We start from the raw sequence: 17509 nt of genomic DNA, 5'->3' as shown, positions 1-17509 counted from the left end.
GGGAAAAAAAGAAAAAGAAAGAGGCTTCAAATAGTAAGCATGACAACTTTTAAACCACAGAAGAGAAAGTCCAAGTTCTGGTGAGGACGTTGAGTGCTGAGTTTCACAACTGAAAGAACTTCTTATGCTCACCTTAAACAAAGCTCAAAGAGATGCATTCATTCAAGAACATGTGTTCTGGGGTTGACAAGGTTAAGCATTTTGCCCCAACATTTTTAAAGCAATCTGTAGAGGTTAATGGTCCAACAGTGCAATCCTATAAAAGTTTCTTCCAATGAATGTATTCACTTGGATTTATGCTCAGGCAAACAAATATAGATACATAGCCAAAAAGTACAATCCTATAGAAACCAAAATGGATAAACTCCATTGAACTTGTTATTATATCTGCAAACTGCATTAGCCAAAGTATGGTTTGCAAATCCATGTTTTGTTGAATAAACCACTTGGCTATGTTCACTTGGTATCTTCAGCCCAAAGCAAAAAACTCCCTACATTATGGCTTTATGTGATATGTGAACCCAGCCCATGAAACAGACTTCTGGGAGGGGGAGGGGGGGGGCACTACAAGAACTGGAATCTCAAAAATGGGACCCAGATTACTGATTCTGTGGCAGATCTTAATATATAATCAACTTCACATGGAAGGTAGATATAGTATACTTGGTTCTTGGGAAGAGACAGAACCATGTCAACCTTGATGCTTGGAAACTAGAGTTGGGCCGAGTTAGTGCTTGGATGAGAAACTGCTTGGGAATACCAGGGCTATATGGGAAGTCAAAAATACATTTCAGGAGAAGGCAGTGACAAACCACTCCATGCTGTTGCCAAGGAAACTACATGGATACATCTATATAATCTCCAGGAGTCAAACTTGACTTGAAGAAGACTTCACCTTTGTAGAACCTCAACAGGTGTCAGCTTCCTAGTCAATTGTGGATGATCTCAAAAACTAAGCAGGGTCAGTTATGTTCAGCACTTGGATGGGGACTTCCAGGGAATCCCAGGGCTATTGGCTAGGTGCAAAGTTGAAATAACATCCTGAAAAGAGATAATGGCAAGCAACAACTGTATTGTTACCAAGAAAATTATATGGACATATTGATGAACTTATCAGAAGTTGATCACAAGATTCGTATTCTTGGTTACAAAAGAGCTAAACAGTGCAATTTCTCTCTAGCTGTCTGCAGTCTCCTTAGGTTCCCATGCTTCCATTAAATCCCAGAGGAAGCCATCAGAAGGAAACTACTTCTCTGGGCCATTTTCAGTTTGTGAATTATGGGCAGCTGAAGAGGTGACAAAGCGATGGTGAGAAGTGGAGTGATACACATAAGACTGGTGCTCAGGACTAAAGATAAGGGCCTTGGGAAGGCTCCAAACAGAAGATGATGACCAGTGTTTCCCCCGATAAAATTCCACAGAAAAAGGCAAGGCAATTGCATAATCTATCAACTCCCAAAGAGTTCCAATAGACTATTTCAATATATTACTGCAGCGATATTACTATATGCACAAAGATGGAAAGATTCTGTGCTACCCATCATGGAGGAATGGTTGGTGAAATTGACAGAACTTCCTGAGATGAACAAACTGACTTCTTTGATCAGAGAAAGGACAATATCTACATTTATTGGTGACTGGAAACCCCTTATAGACTTTTTGCATAAAAATGAAAAAAAATGAGTTTGTGATTTATAGTTTTGGTGATTAGACAGGATAGATTATAGAAAGAAGAGAGTCACAATGTAACTTTAGAGAGAGAGGTTAAAATATAATTGTACTTATAACTGCTGTGAAGAATACCTGAAGCTACTTCTTTATACCTTTATATCTTTCTCTTTTTTTTACTTTCTTCTATTTTCTTTTCTTATTGCACTTTTAGCTTTTTCTGTTATTTCTTTCTTTTTTGTTTTCTCTGTTCTCATTTAGTTCGTATTAGTTCTGATTATTGCTCTTAAAACGTTTAATAAAAATTATGTGTGTGCGTGTGTATAAAAAATTCCATTTGATACAGCCCTCAATTTTAAAACAATGTGTCTATTCCTGTAATACCCCACAACCCCTCTCTCATCTCAGTTACATACACAAATTAAAACATTTGTGCTAATGAGCGCAGTAGGATCCCAAAATTGTTTTCTTCTGCTTTTCTTTTGCTTCTGTAAGCCATTAACCCAAGAAGAGAAAGATGGCATGATTGTAAGCAAAAACAGCTATCAGCAAAGCTTGACTAAAATATGGAGAAAGTGAAAACATTTATCTCAAACTTGGACATCTTTATTGCTCATTTACCTATGCCCCCGATTGACTGAAACAGCTATATCCAATGAAGACATTCAAATATGCTACACTCAGCAGTTAAATTATGGAAACCCCCTTTACCAGCTCCAGTTAGAGGCTGATATCACAGTTCACAGATGAAAAAGAAGAGGAAAGAATGTTTGCAAACTCTACTGTATCTCCTTTCCTTGTCTTGAATGCTTATAGTAAGCTTTAGGTTATAGACGTGCAAAGGTCTTGCTTGGAAATTCAGAGCTCATGTCTGCATTTAAATGTCAAGGGCTCCCACTGAACCATTTTTCTAGTTTCAGTCCTGTAGAGAATCAGAGTTTCAGCTTTTAGTAGCTGAGAGCAGGCACCCTCTCGACAGGGCTGTGCAAAGAATCAGTTCAGAGATTTGATGACAATTGGATCAAATCGCCCAATCAAATGACTGAATCTGAATGAACAGATCGGAAGTGACAGATCTTCTAGTCCAGGGCTTCTCAACCTCGGCAACTTTAAGACGGATGGACTTCAACTCCCAGAATTCTGGGAGTTGAAGTCCACCTGCCTTAAAGCTGCCGAGGTTGAGAAGCCCTGTTCTAGTCAACCCCTTGCCCAATGTAGGTATCCACTAGTACAGCATCCTGACAGATGAACCTCCCACCTCTGTTTAAACAGCTCCAGCAAAGGAGAGGCAACCTTGTTCTGAGACAGTCTGTTTTACTGCTCAAATGCTTACAGTTAGAAAAAAATTCCTGATGTCCAGAGAAAAATTTACTTCCTTGTTTAAGGTACTTCCAGGGCTGAACTGAATCATCAGAACAGTTCAAATCATGTGATAATATTATTGCTTCTGCACAGATGCAAGAGCATCGTTTTTCCAAACCGAGCTGAGAATTGCAACCAACATTTCAGGCGGAATCATTTCGACGTTTCAAACTGGAACATCATTTTGAATTGAAAGAATTTGACATTTTGAATAGAACTGGACATTTGAATTGGGCCAGGAGTGAGTCATACATCCAATTGTCCAAGACCTAAAATCTGAGCAGGACGTTAAGACCAACGATACTAGTCACACTGTTACTTATTTGTCTCTGACAGACAAAACAAAAATATAGCCTTAAGAGCATGGTGAAAGAGCTAGAAAAGGAGGAGCCTTTCTTCCTGAATTCTGATTAATTTTTTTTTCAGATTGTCCTGGCTGGCTGGGATGATGGGAGTTGTAATCCCACACATCTGCAGATCACCATACTAGGAAAGGACAAGAGGAGTAAAACAGGTTGTGTGTCACCTTAAATCTCATCCAAAACAAGCCATGATTCAGCAGGATTTTCCAAAAAACTTGAGTCATTTATAACAATTCCAGTTTAAATTATTTCCAAGGAAAGCTTGCTCGAAAATATCTCTTACATTACAGAAAGTATATTGAATTTTGTTGTTCCAATATTTGGTCTCTACAAAGAGGACTCTATATGGATGCAAACCATAAATATTATATTTTAGTTTTTACTTTCATTTATTCTAAATATAAACCAAAGAAACATGAAACGTCATTAATCAATTACAGACTTGGGTGAACTTTACTGGAAAATTAACATTGCCACCAAAGACAGATGATATCTTAGGACCGGAAACAAGGAGAAAGCAGAACCTGGATTTGTAGCTGACTAAGAGAGAAGTTAGTTAGAGAAACAAGAAACAAGATGCTATATTTCCTTGAAAAGAGGAAAACTCTGAATTTAAAGTCACCCCTTCTTTTAAAGAAGATTTCACTCAGGGACTCTGCATTGGAGAAAAGTGGTGTTCAGAATCCTGAAGAAAGCGATTTTCCAAAGAGCACTGGGTTTTAATTTTAAAAAAGTCAAGATTTTAAGAATGCCTTTCTCCCTTATTTCTGAAAAGCAGTCAGCTGACTACCTATTTTCTTTACATGATCAAATATGGTTAAATAATCCATGAAGCCAACGAGGCTTGAAGAATGAGGCGGAGATGTTTTTAAAAACTGGCTTTTGTTTTATAATTGTTGCTTCTGTCCTTATTTCTTCCTTTTCTTTTCTTTTCTTTTCTTTTCTTTTTCATTGTGCAACTGTAGGCTGAGCCTGGTCTCCTAGGATAAATGCCAAAAAGAATTGAAATGGAGATTCTCATTTATGGAACACATCATTCATATTTATAAAGCAATACCTGGAATTGTTCAATTGCCATTCATTTCTATCTAGCAACCCTCAGCTGAAACAGGTATCAAGCGGAGGAGGCATGGGAGAGAGGGAAAGAAATTTTAAAATTGTTAAGATACCCCTAGTTCATTATTGTATATCTTTTATCCTAATGAGTGTGTAATTCTTAGGTGGGAAGATATCATTAGGTAGAAGGGATGGGGTCATATAAAGGGCAGAGATTAAATCCCCAGCCTAAATTATGGATTAAGTCCTCAACCTAAATCATCCTTGTAAACAACAAAGCTATTCAGAGCTCTGAAGGGGTGTTTTGCTTTGTTGATACTGCAAGCAGGATCCTCCTCTGAAACTGCCCTGCAAAGCAACGCATCTCCCACTTCAGAAGGGCAAAGCAAACCTGGATCTGAGCATTGCTCCAACAAGCTCCTCCAGCACATTCAGTAGCCAGAAGAGGCATCTGCAGATGCATCGGGCATGTCTTTTAGGGGGCTTCCAGCAAATTAACAGACATGCCAAAAGGTGATCAGGGCATCACAGACCATAGAGCAGTATTTCTCAACCTTGACAACTTTAAGATGTGTGGACTTCAACTCCCAGAATTCCTCAGCCAGCATGGCAGGCTGGGAAATTCTGGAAGTTGAAGTCCACCCCTCTTAGTTGCCATGGTTGAGAAATACTGGTGTAGAGAGTATAGAAGATTACCTTGACAGAGATTTACAGATTCTGTTACCTAGGCAAAAGGGGATGAAATGTTTTTTAAGTCCGGAGCAACAGGATAATTTTTGGAAGTGGCTCAGGGAGATGCTTCCCTAATTCACTGAACCGTAAGGAGCAGGAGGAGGTACAGGTAGTCCTTGCTTAACAATGGAAATCGGGACTGGCAACTCCTTCGCTAAGTGACACGGTCATAAAGCGCAATGTCACATGACCACCAACCTACGACAGTAGTTGTGGCAGTCCCAGTTGCCATCATTTGGAAATCCCACGTGGTCACAGCATTCCACAGTCATGTGGTCGCCATTTGCAACCTCCTGCTAGCTTCCCCATTGACTTTGCTTGTCAGAACCTGGCAGTGAAGGTTGCAAATGGCGATCACGTGACTGTCACGAGACTGTGACCGTCATAATTGTGAGCTGGTTACCAAGTGCCCAAATCGCAATCATGCGACTGCAGAGGCACTCCAAAAGCCGCAACTACTAGGACCTGTCATAATTCCCTCTCGTTCAGTGCCATTGTAACTTCAAACACTCACTGAATGAGTGGACATTAAACAAGGACTACCTGTACAGAACAATCAGACTTGCAAGATTCTGGGTTGGGTTTTTTTCATCCTAGCATTTTTCCTGCATGTGTAGGGTCCACAATTGGGGTCGGGGGGGGAATCAACCAAATGTTGATCTATTGTTTGTGACAAGAATTGACCAACTGGCTTGTTGCCCAAGCTTGACACTGGGGGCTGAGAGAGTGACTGGCACAAAGTCACCCAGCCAGCTTTCATGCCTAAGGCAGGACTAGAACTTATGGTCTCCCAGTTTCTAGCCTGGAGCCTTTACTGGCTCTCACGTGTAAGATTCTTATAGCTGAACTCAATAAAATTAGTTTTAGCCTTCCTGTGGAGTTGATTCCCTGGTTTGGTCTACCTCGTGGGGCTGACACAGAGTGTCTGGAAAGGCCAAACTGTGTCTGACTTATATGGCTTCAGATGAGTTACAAAACCTCAGTTCTCCACTACCAGCCCACTGGCTATGAAAGACAGAGTTTCTCTCCTATAAAGCATGTTTGGTTTATATCAGGCACAAGGCACTTTGCCTCCCATTCAGCAGCCCACTCTCAATTGCCATGGAATTTCTTCTAGCTATTATGACTAAGCAAACACTCCAGCATAAGGCTAATATTGACACCTCTGTTAAAATGCCTGTCTACTTTTAAAAGAAACGAACCTTCAGTGGAATCATAAGCGTTCTTTACTGCAAGCCAAAGTATTAAAACATGCTGTACAGTCTGTATGTGCTCCAGCCCCCTGCTTGATGAAGAATCAATGGCTGGTTCACACAAGAATAGTAAACCCTAATTCCAGGCACCAGAACACAATTGCTCGGCTCACAAAATGTTTGCACTCCAGCCAATAAACCAGATTATGGCTTAACCTGATAGTGTAGCTCCCACTGCATTTGTAGAGAATGACCGGGATTGTACAATACTGTAACCAACTCACAAACAAGCCAACTCCCCTTTAGCCTAGATTAGCATGCTCTGTAGACCCAGGGGCAGTTTACCCCAATTTTTAACCCCAATTTACCAGACAAGTCATTATGTCTTGATTTGCACATGATGCCAACTATGAGAGCTGAATTTGTACATCATGCTAAGCTCAAAACAAGCAACCGATTTTTGGCTTAGCATGATCTGTAACATGGCCAGTGTCATTCCACCATACTGCTTATTAACTCATCTTCCAAGAAATGCCCCTCATGTGGAGGCCATCTAACAAGAACTCCAGAAATAATGGGAACACATCTGGTGTTTCTATAGTCTATCTGACTCAGAGCTGCTTCAGAAGATAGCTCCAATCAATCAAAACTGTATAAATCTGATTCCCAAGAAATGAAACATGCTATCAATTGGTCCTCAGAATTTGGAATAAGAACCAAAGAGCAACTTAAAGCAGTATGCTTTTTGCTTAATTTTAATTTAATTTTCTTTTCTCTCTCTTTCAAACATCTTGGGTTTGTTTTTGTTTTTTAAAAGAGCTTGGAAAAAGCTTTAAAAAAGCTTTTTTTTAAAAAAAAAAAAGCTTGGAAAAGCTCCCATTTTTAAATGCTTGTCACTTGTTTGAGATGGGCGGCCATATAAATTGAATGAATGAATGAATGAATGAATGAATGAATGAATAAATAAATAAATAAATCCAAACGTGCTTGGAATATCACATTTCAGAAGTCCTTTGCTATACGGCATATTCCTTGGCAACACTGCATGCTTTGCAGAGGAGCTGCTATGGGGTTATTAAAATGGGGCACAAAGTCCAAAAGGTCCTCTAACTAAGTCACATGGTTCCTTAGATTCCATGTGATGGAATGAAAAAGTGGGGAGTGTCAGCATTTCTCACTGGATTGTACCAATTCAGTCAGCAAATGCAAATGACCCACTAGGATGTTCCCCCTCCAGCACTAAAACACCCCCACAAAAATACATCAAAGGTATAAAACTTTCCCTGTTCACAATATACAGTACTAAATGACATCCCTAAGAGGCAGGTTACAGCAGTTTCACCCACCATATTAAGGTCCCCCTTCAGTGCAGTCTGAACTGTGATTAAGTTCACATGTCACGCCAACACATGTTTTGCTCGGCTGCAATTTACAAAGCAAACTCGATTCATACAATATATATCTGCAAAACGTTGAATAAGCCACAATGGTGGAATTCTAGTAGAACTTCAAGACATGAAACATTTATTCATTCATTCGTTCGTTTATTCAATTTGCATCTCACTTAAGCAACTCTGAGAGGCTCACAACAGTTAAAAAAACAACCAAATAGAAACAGGTTAAAACAATCATGCAGATATATAAAACCCATCAATAAAGCCACATTAAAACAAAAAAAAATTACCATCAATAAAACTATCAATAAAACCACATTAAAACAAAAAACCATAATCAGCCAGAATTCTGGGAGTTGAAGTCCACACATCTTAAAGTTGCCAAGTTTGAAAAACACTGACTTAACAGAAAGGTATATATGTAGCTCAGGGTTGAACTGTGGAGTCCTTGGTGCCCCCTGAGTTTGGTTGTTTGCTTGCAGATATTTCATTACCCAATTAGGTAACATCATCATCATCAGTGCATTGATGATGTTACCTAGTTGGGTAATGAAACAACTGCAAGCAAACAACCAAGCTCAGAGAGCACCAAGGACTCCACAAACACTGATCTATAGATAAATGATGGATAGAATTGAACTGGCAGAGTAAAAGTCAAAGGGAACCATTGGTTCCACCTAAACCAGGTGGACAAGCCAGGATCTGCTTGCAGGCTCAGAGCATAATAGCTGAGAGAGAATGGCTTGCATGCAGCTTGATAGAAGGGAGAGCAGAGGTTGAGGTTCAAATAAGCCAATTCCAAGGAATTGAAAAAATGGGGTAGTGATTAGCCACACCCTTAACGTTTATGCAGCCAAAGACTTGGGCTTTTCTCAGGGGAAAAATACTTCGCTTCTGCTGTTCATGTAAACAATATATCTCATAAAAGAATGGAAAAAGAGAGCATTTGACTCCATGTACAACACATGAACCAAAACAGAAGCTATTTAAGGATCCATTAAAAACATCATCCAAGTTTATTTCTTGATATTCAACCTGCTTAGCAACTGTGGAGTGAAGCAGAACTCATTCACTTCTGCAAAACAACCACTGAAATATATCTAAGTCACTTCACTCCCAACACAATAGTTGGGTTCAGCACATTATACTAGAGCTTCATGTGATTTGTTTGGTTTAACATGTTAGATGAACTCAAGGATTTGTGGTTCATTCAATTATATATGGTTGAACAAGCCATGCATTAGCGTGAGGTGTGAACCCAATTAATAGCTACTGAAAGAATTAGTTCAGCCCAGAGACAATGAGTCAGGAGAACCATGGTCCTTAGAACTACATTGAATTGGCTTTTATGTTGAAGCAGTCTTTTTGAAGGACCTTCCATAGAGGTGCTTGGAATTTGAAAAGGATCTTGTGGATAACAAGAGCAATTTCTATCACAGCAGGAAAAAATTAAGAGGGAAAATCTATAGCACAGATTGTATATGTGCTGTGAATTATCCTTGGAGAATTTCTATATGCACAAGGCTGGACTCAGATATACATCTAGAGGGGTCAACATCTTTAAGAGTTGAGTCAATTCTAACTAAATTAAGTCCTACAGATTTTAGTGATGATGCTGACATATCATACTAAAAGTGGATTCCTTATTTGTGGCTTAGCACAGTATGTAAACCCAGTTATTGTGGTCTGTGAATCACAGTTTATGGCTTAGCATGCTGTCTCATTCAATTAATGGTGGCTTATTCCATCAATCATAGTTAATCACATACCTTAGCTAATTGACTCATCTGAATCCAACTCAAAGAAAGCAACTTAATATTAGATTAAGCCAATAAGTTAAGCAGGCCAGTATTATCTGTGATCTGGCTTGGCATCTGGGCATAAGCATCGGGGGAGGGCACGATGACATATGTGATGACGTTGTCATGAAAATATCACAGTATACATATTTGCATCAGATGTCAAGATGCAAGGAGGCATTTGCATGATGATGTCATCACACATGCACTGTCATTTTGGCATCACTGCTGTTTATAGCAGATGCCACTGTGTCCACCGAATCTTCTCCAACTGAGCACATTCAAGATGGGTTAGCTTCAGTTCCTGGAATTTGCAACAATAGCCGTGGTAACAGGAGAATTCTGGGAGTTGTAGTCTACCAGTCTGGAAGACACCCAAGTTGGAGGATTTGTTGTAACGTAATGGTGGAAAGCCTCTAGATGTTGCTGAACTACAACTCCCAGCAGCCCCAGGAAGCAGGGCCTTTGGTGAGGGATGTTGGGAGTTATAGTTCAGGAGCATTTGAAAGATAAAATACATAAAATGTGACTGAAGTATAGCTCCTCTAGAGACATGAAAGCTCAGAAAAGTGAAGGAAGAAGGTACCGTTCCACAGATACATGGACACCATAGCCTTTTCAGCATTTCTTCAAATGGCTAAGGCTGGTGATGTGTGCTATAAATGGGGTTCATAACCTGCATTAACTATGGTCTACTGAATAAACCATAGTAGTTGGTTTCACATATTGCACTGAGTCATAAAGCAAGTTCATTTGTTTCTAATATATTTTTAGATCACACTTCATTAATTTAAAAGCAATCTCATAGAGAAATATGAAGGAAAAGAAAGAAACCCCAAGCCAATAAAATCATACAAAACTCCTAAACAAAAACTAAAATCATGCAAAGGTGCAAAAATTAAAACCATATAAAATACCCAAAACTATAAATCATACAACTAAGCCACAGCAACAACTGGGCTCAGACATTATGCTAAGACACAAAATAAATCCAAGCCAACAAGCTTAGCACTTAGCAAGTGTTCAGCACACCTGGAAGGAAATTTGACCTAACCCACCATAGCCATTTTCCACAGCTGCTGATGGAATACTTTCCTTTGCCCGGTTCAACCAGGAATTTCACAGTGGATGAATCCTTCCGGGATGCCTTCGCAAACTTGACATGGTCCCCCTAGTCGTCAGTTTCCAGTTGCTCAACATTTGTCTTTTATGCCCCATCACAATGACATGTTTTTTTTTGTTCTTACTATATTTTGGTGGAGTTGAGACATTTGTTAGCAACCCTGAGAAGTGATTGCAAGAGATGTTTAAAAAAAAAAAGCCTACAATTTATATTGAGGTCAAAGTTTGGTGTTTCTTTTTGATAAACTTTCAGAAAAATATGCTTGGGAAATGGATGGTCCACTAATTGAGTAAGCTAATTCCTATAAATATTTGTCTGTGTGCATGCTTAAAATTAAACTGATAGAATTGAACAGATAAAGTTGTTTATGCAGAGAACGGACTGTTTAAGAAATAAGACCATTTGGATAAACAGGTTATTCTGCTATTAAAATTGTTTTTTTAAAAATCTTTTGCAGCTTGTGTGCTAAATCTTTTTTCAGTGTCTTCCTGTTACAGAGATTCAGAAAGTTGCAACCAACATTGATCAGAATAAATTTATCTAATGACACATACATTCAAAAATTGTCCTTTTCTTGCCCATGCTATAAAAAGACCATCTTGCAGAATTTTCTTTAGTTTTCTCTGAGTTTTTTGGGGGGGGTTGTGACCATATTTTCTTCTTACACTGCCTCAGAACAGTCTAAAGCAGTGTTTTTCAAACTTGGGAACTTTAAGGTGTGTGGACTTCAACTCCCAGAATTGGAGTTGAAGTCCACACACCTTAAAGTTCCCAAGTTTGAAAAACACTGCTCTAGAGCACTGAAGGAGATTTAAAATGGTGGCCACACTGTCAGTCCAGAGGTGTGTCATTACTAAGACTAAGCCTCATCCCTGAAAAACCTCTAGAGCCATGGTTCAGCATCAGTTCTGGGCTACATAACTCAGAGGACCTCAAAATGGCAAGAAAGAATAAGAATGTTCAGTTCCCTGCACTGGTGGTCACCTGGATTTCTGCAATCCAGATCTAGTAGCCCCATTCAACACGTTGCATTGAACCCAGCTAGCATTTCCTTACCCTGCAGAAATTCAACCAAATGATCTCTGGTTGACAAATAGCTCCTTGCTAACCCATAAATGTTGAGAGGTCATTTACAAAACAGGGCTTGTTTCTCTGCATTGTAATTCCACCTCACAATTTTTGGCAATAAGGAGGAGGGGGAGACCACATGATTTACAAAGCCCCTTCTATACGAGAGCACCAGCATGAAAAGGTAATGAAAAAAAAATTCAGACTCTGCCCTCCAGATGAAAGCAGCAGCAATGAAGTTAGACATCGTTCTCACAGCACACAAGATTGTTAGTTTGTGCTTCTGTATGATGTGATAACCCAGCCATTGACTCAGGATATGATATAAACTAGACCATTATCTTAAGCCATATGGTTTATTGGTTTGGACATAATGTTTTGTTGTACGCCACCCAGACTCACTTTTTCATGAGATGGGCGGCCATATAAATTTGATGAACGAACGTATGAATGAATGAATGAATAAATAAATAAATACTAAGTGATCCCAGTAACTGTGCTACATTAATCCAGATTGAGGATTTAGTGTATTGTGTGAACCCAGCCCATGGGAGTCACCGGAGGAAAGGACTGGTCCTATCCTACATATGCCAATGAGTTTCACAGGCAATTATTTCATTTTAAGATAGGCAATTCAAGCCATCCATAACCCTCAGTCTAATTTCAAAAACATATTGGAAGAGATCCCTGCAGATTGCTGGTGAAAGCTCTCTGTTCCTTTGCTGCAAGCTGCTGTTGTGAAAGAAGAATAGCAGAAGAAACAAAAGAGAAAAGAATATCAAAAGTGAGGGAAAGGTTATTGGAAAGAAAAGGGGGAGGACACCCACTTTTGACTTTGCCCCCCTCCATTTCTTTTTTTCAGCCCTGAATACCACGTAGAGAGTCAGTTTGGGGTAGTGGTTAAGGCATCAGGCTAGAAACTGGGAGACCATGTTCTAGTCCCACCTTAGGCACAAAGCCAACTGGGTGACCTTGGGCCAGTCCCTGTCTCTCTCAGCCCTACGGAGGAGGAGGCAAGGGCAAACCACTTCTGAAAAACCTTGCCAAGAGAACTGCAGAGACTAGTCCAAGCAGTCGCCAGGAGTCAAAAACTGACTCGAAGGCACCCAACAAAATCCAAAGAATACCATGAACCCTCCACTGTCTGTGTTGTCATGGGTTGTGGGGGGAGTTTGCCTATAATCACCACTTTGAAATGGTGCAAGGCTGGCCTTCATTCATTTAACGATGGATTCTGGTACAACACAACCCCATTCCATCGCCCATCCCTCTTACCCTGCCCTTTTGCAGTACAGTAACGGGTTTCAAAGGAGCTTTATTCTGACGCAGGAATTAGGAAGTCCAGGCACAAGAGCAGCCAAGCGCAGCAATAAAGTGGCTAAAAGAAGTTTAGCGGATTTTCCCCACTGGATTTCCCATCAGCATCCCGAAGGCATCCGAGAGTGACCTCACTGGCTGTGAAGAAGGCGCATCAATCAGGCTCAGGAGCAGCAGAGACTGCGTAGATGTTAGGAGAGACAGAAAGCTTCTGCCACCAGACAAGCCCTCCCAACATCTAGGTAAGCTCAATGCACGACATGATGTCATCTTGGCAACACACTGGCCCACAACTTGGGCAACAGCCAACATCATGAAATCAGGGCAGAAGGATACATGGATACATAACACATTGCCTTGCCCCAGATCAGCTTTAACTCAGGAGTCTCCAGTCTCCGGATCTTGTCCATTATACTCTGCCAGAGAAAGAACCTGGGATCTTCTGCATGTCTGTAGTATGCACTCAGCCACTGAGCCCTGGTCTCTTCCCCAGGCCATTCACAGCCCCAGTGATGTCACACTTCATTTGTCTAGACCAGACTTCTTCAATGTGCTATTCTGCCAGATGCCTTGGACTACTGCTTCCATCATCCTCAGCCAGCAACAGTGCCTTTGAAAACCACCCCCCCCTTGTTAAAAAGTAGCTCTTACATAATGTAATAGTTTCAGAATTCATGATATCCTCAACTCCTACACACCCAGAGCATGTATCAAATGTGGGCATCTTCCATGCCCCAAGAAGTGTGATGTATTTTTTTTGACCCCTCTTTTTGGGAGGGGGGTGAAGAAAGCAAAACAATAGGCTTAACACACCCTTCTTATACTAAACCCTACCCCCCAAAGTGTAAAAGGATGGATGTTTTCAGCCCCACCCCATTCTGATGATGTCACCCCAATACCAGCCACGCCCCTTGCAGGCTTTGGAGGCCTAAAAACACAGGAGGGAAGGTAACCTGGGACCCCTGGCCATGGAAAGATTGCTGGCGTGCAGAAGATAGGCCAAGCAATCCTCTGGGGGGGTTCCCCTGGAACTCAATGAGCAGCCCCCCTCATCTCCATTTCCCCCATCGGGACCCATCCATCCCAGCTTTTGGAATGGACAATTGTTTCCCAACTCTGGAAGAGAAATCCTGGAGAGGAGGCACTTTCTCCCTTATTACTTTTACTTTCCTTCTGCTGGGCGAGGGAGCAGAGGGCAGAAAGACTGAGTGGGAAAGCAGAGAGGGTTACAGTGCACTCCCACCCAGCCCACCCCTCCCTGTATTTCCTTGCAGATCTGACCCGCTGAGCTGATGGGCAAATATTGTTCTATATATAATCCTATACATAATCCTTTCCTCTCCCCCCCAACCAAACAAGACCCCCATGCTACAGTGCAAAGCAAGAAGGGAAGGGGGAAAGAAATGCCCCCTCTATGCAAATCCATCGACCTTCAAATGACACCACAGCTCACCTTTTCCCACCCCACCTCTCACATCATCCTCCGGAAAGGGGGTTTGTAGCAAGTCAGAGGAAGAAGAGCTGGGAGCTGAGGATTTGCAGATGACCCTTTGGTGTGGCTGGAGCCCCCTGAAATGACTCAAGTTATGCAATCAAATTGGGGGGAGGGAGAATACCTTCTCCTCTTCCTCTCCCTCCCATAAAGACTTTTGCAACTAGAGCTACAAGCCAAGGCATCTGCCCCACTGAAGGAAGGAAGGAAGGGGGAGTTCATTCTCCAACAAAGCTGCAACCTTCAACACGCTGACCTGGGAGTATAGAATGACCGGGACCCACCCCCCGGCTTTTTTTCCAGATCAGTTTGTGCAGCATCTATTAGATCCATTCGCTCCGGGTGCCGGACACTCCCTTGACCTGCTTCGGAGCGGGCCGGTGCCCGATGCTCTTCTCGGGAGCAGGAGGCTGGTGCAACCCCCAGAAAGGGGCGTGTGAGTCTGGCCGATTCCTCCAAACCACGCGCGCCCGTTAGAGAAGCCACTGTCCCCCCACTGCAAACGGCGGCCGCTGCTGCTAATTCAGAGCCCCTTCCTCTCCACCCACCCATCTCCTCCAAGCCACACGCGCGCTCCGCCCCGCTCAGCCAAGGGAGTGAGGATACCCCTAAGCAGAGGAGCCGTTAAGACGCGACTCCGGGGTGGCGGTCCCCCCCCCCCCCGTTCAGCCGGACTGGTTCACGCCTTTGGAACCCCTCGCAATCTTCTGCATTCGCTTCCTTAAAAAGCGCCCCCCCCCGCCGCTCAGGGAGTCCGGGGTCTCGCACTGAAGTGCCCCCCGCCCCCGCTTCAGCATCCCCCTCTATCCAAAAAGGCCCGGAGGCAAAGGAAATGCACTCCCCCTTCCCGGGCGGAACGGTAGCGAGGGAGTCTGGAAGAGAAGGCGGGGAGCGCCCCAAAGCTCGCCCAGCACTGGGCGGGGGAGAGCCGGCCCGGGATGCCTCGAAGGCGCGGCAGATGTCACTTACCCGGGCTACGTGGCCGGCCAGGAGCAGGAGCAGCAGGAGCGGCGGCGGCGGCAGCCCTGCCTGGCTGCGGGGCCTCGACGGCAGCAGCCGAGGCATTTTTCTTCCGGCTGGGCGAGGAAGGCACGGCCGATCCGGCTGCCCCCCGCGGCTGCGAGACGCGTCGGGAGTCCAGAGGGACGGAGAGAAGAGGCGAGGGGAGGGACGGGGAGGGACGGGGAGGAGCGGGAGGGGGGCAAGAGCCTTTCCTTTGTTTCCGATGCAACCAGAAACCCGGAGCAACGCAGCGGCTGCGGGGGGGGGGAGGAGGAGGAGGGCGGCGGGCGGCGAGCCGGGGGCTGTGAGAGGCAACTGCGAAGCGGGAGCGGGAGAGGCAGCAAATTGGGAAGAGCGGAGGCCGGCCCGAGCTGCGAGGATGGCGACTCGGACGCCTCCTCCCTCCGGCTCCAGCCCAGAGTCGCCCGCCGGCGCCGGGACCGTAACAATCAGAGCGCGCCCCGCTCAGGAAACGTGCGCTCCTGATCCGTTTCCATTCGCTCAGCGGCTGGGAGGAGGCAGCAGCGCGAGCCAGAGAGGCTGCGGCGCCCTCTAGCGCCGGCCCGCGCTCCCCACCCGGCTCCGAGCGTGGCGCCCGGCGCGCGAGCGGAGCTGCCGCCGTTGCGGGGGCGAGTTGCAATTCCGCCCCCCCCCCAGGCTCAACGCGAGCCTGAACGCGGTCGCTCCCTGTTCTGCCCACGACGGCGGGTCGCTCCTGCGGTCTGTGACGCTCTGGGGGAGAAGAGACATCCAGGCCGCCCAAGAGGTCAGCGCGTGCAGCGCCCTTTAGGCCTCAGAAGGCTGCGTTGGAGGTCCACGTCGTGGTTCCGTAGGCTTACCTTCGTTTTTAAGGATTCACTGGACAGTCCGTGAGCCGCTGGGTCATCGTTTCAGAGACGTTTCCTAACCTAAGCAGAGAAACAGAATGGCCAAGGGCAAAAAAGCAGATGGAGTGTGATCCACTTACGACGTGCTGCCGGCTTCCCCATTGACTCTGCTTGTGGAGGCTGGCAGGGAGCGTCAGAAATCTTCCTTCCTTCCTCCCTCCCTCCTTCCTTCCTTCCCACATATAATATAGGCTTGTTCCATCTGCCCTCCCCTCAGGAGAGCCTGGTGAAGCCTTCTCCTCCTCCTCCTCCTCCTCAGCTGACCAGTGGAACTGCTTGCCACTTTGCTGGGGGAGGGGGAACAAAGGGAGCCATGGACTGTGAGGAAAATTGCACCCCCACTCCACATTCCAGCATGTCCCCAGGGGCCCCCTCCCTCAAGGGAGGAACAGGGCTCAGCCATTGACTACTGCCACCCTCCAGCTAGCCCTACCTGGCCAGCAGGCATCCAAGTCGCTCCCTCATCCTTCCCTCAACACCCACAGCCATTAAGAGATTTCAAATTTTGGCCTCGTTTCCAGAGCAGCCAATCGCCACTCGCCCATTGGGCCTTGCTGCCAGCCAATGGGGCGCAGGGGACAGAGGGAGGCGGGAAAGAGGTCAGGGATACAGTTGTGATGATCACATGACCTGGGCTGACCACGGTGGCGCAGCAACACAGCAGTGCTGAAGCAGCGACAAATGTCCCAAATTTCAATCCCACAGGATTTTGGATGCATTCTGTAAATTAGCCCATTTGACGTACCTTGGTTCAAAAATGGTTGCCCTATGATACACCGTTCACCCAGTTGAAGGTTACAGACACAAGAGTTTTAGTAGCATATAGATAGATTTGTATGATTTATTGGCTGAGTCTTTTATATGCGTGTGTGTGTGTGTGTGTTTATGGGTATGTATGTCTGTATGTGTACCTACAGAATACAAACTTATTTATTTAGCTTACCACTGCTATCGGTTTATAGATCCTAACACAGCAATAAAATAAAAAGACTTTTCAAAACTTCAGTATGTTTATTTCTGAATTACAAGGGCTTATGTTACTTCAGCCAAGCAA

The 17509-nt window shown here is 44.0% G+C and overlaps 1 protein-coding gene across 1 annotated transcript in view; it reads right to left on the bottom strand.

Annotated features, from left to right (window-relative positions):
- The window catches only part of SDC3 (syndecan 3), a 73561-nt gene extending 57509 nt beyond the window's left edge, over nucleotides 1-16052 (bottom strand). The window contains exon 1 of the mRNA XM_088140059.1: nucleotides 15536-16052. Within this exon, the coding sequence (XP_087996185.1) occupies nucleotides 15536-15631 (96 nt within the window). The 5' untranslated portion in view covers nucleotides 15632-16052. The remainder of the gene's footprint in view (nucleotides 1-15535) is intronic.
- Nucleotides 16053-17509: the final 1457 nt, after the last annotated feature.

The sequence above is a fragment of the Python bivittatus genome, unplaced genomic scaffold (genome assembly GCF_059951505.1).
Source record: "Python bivittatus isolate LINGU-HERP-01145 unplaced genomic scaffold, Pbiv_v1 ctg000310_np1212, whole genome shotgun sequence".
NCBI classification, from domain to species: domain Eukaryota; kingdom Metazoa; phylum Chordata; class Lepidosauria; order Squamata; family Pythonidae; genus Python; species Python bivittatus.
This window is presented reverse-complemented; position numbering and strand designations above follow the sequence as displayed.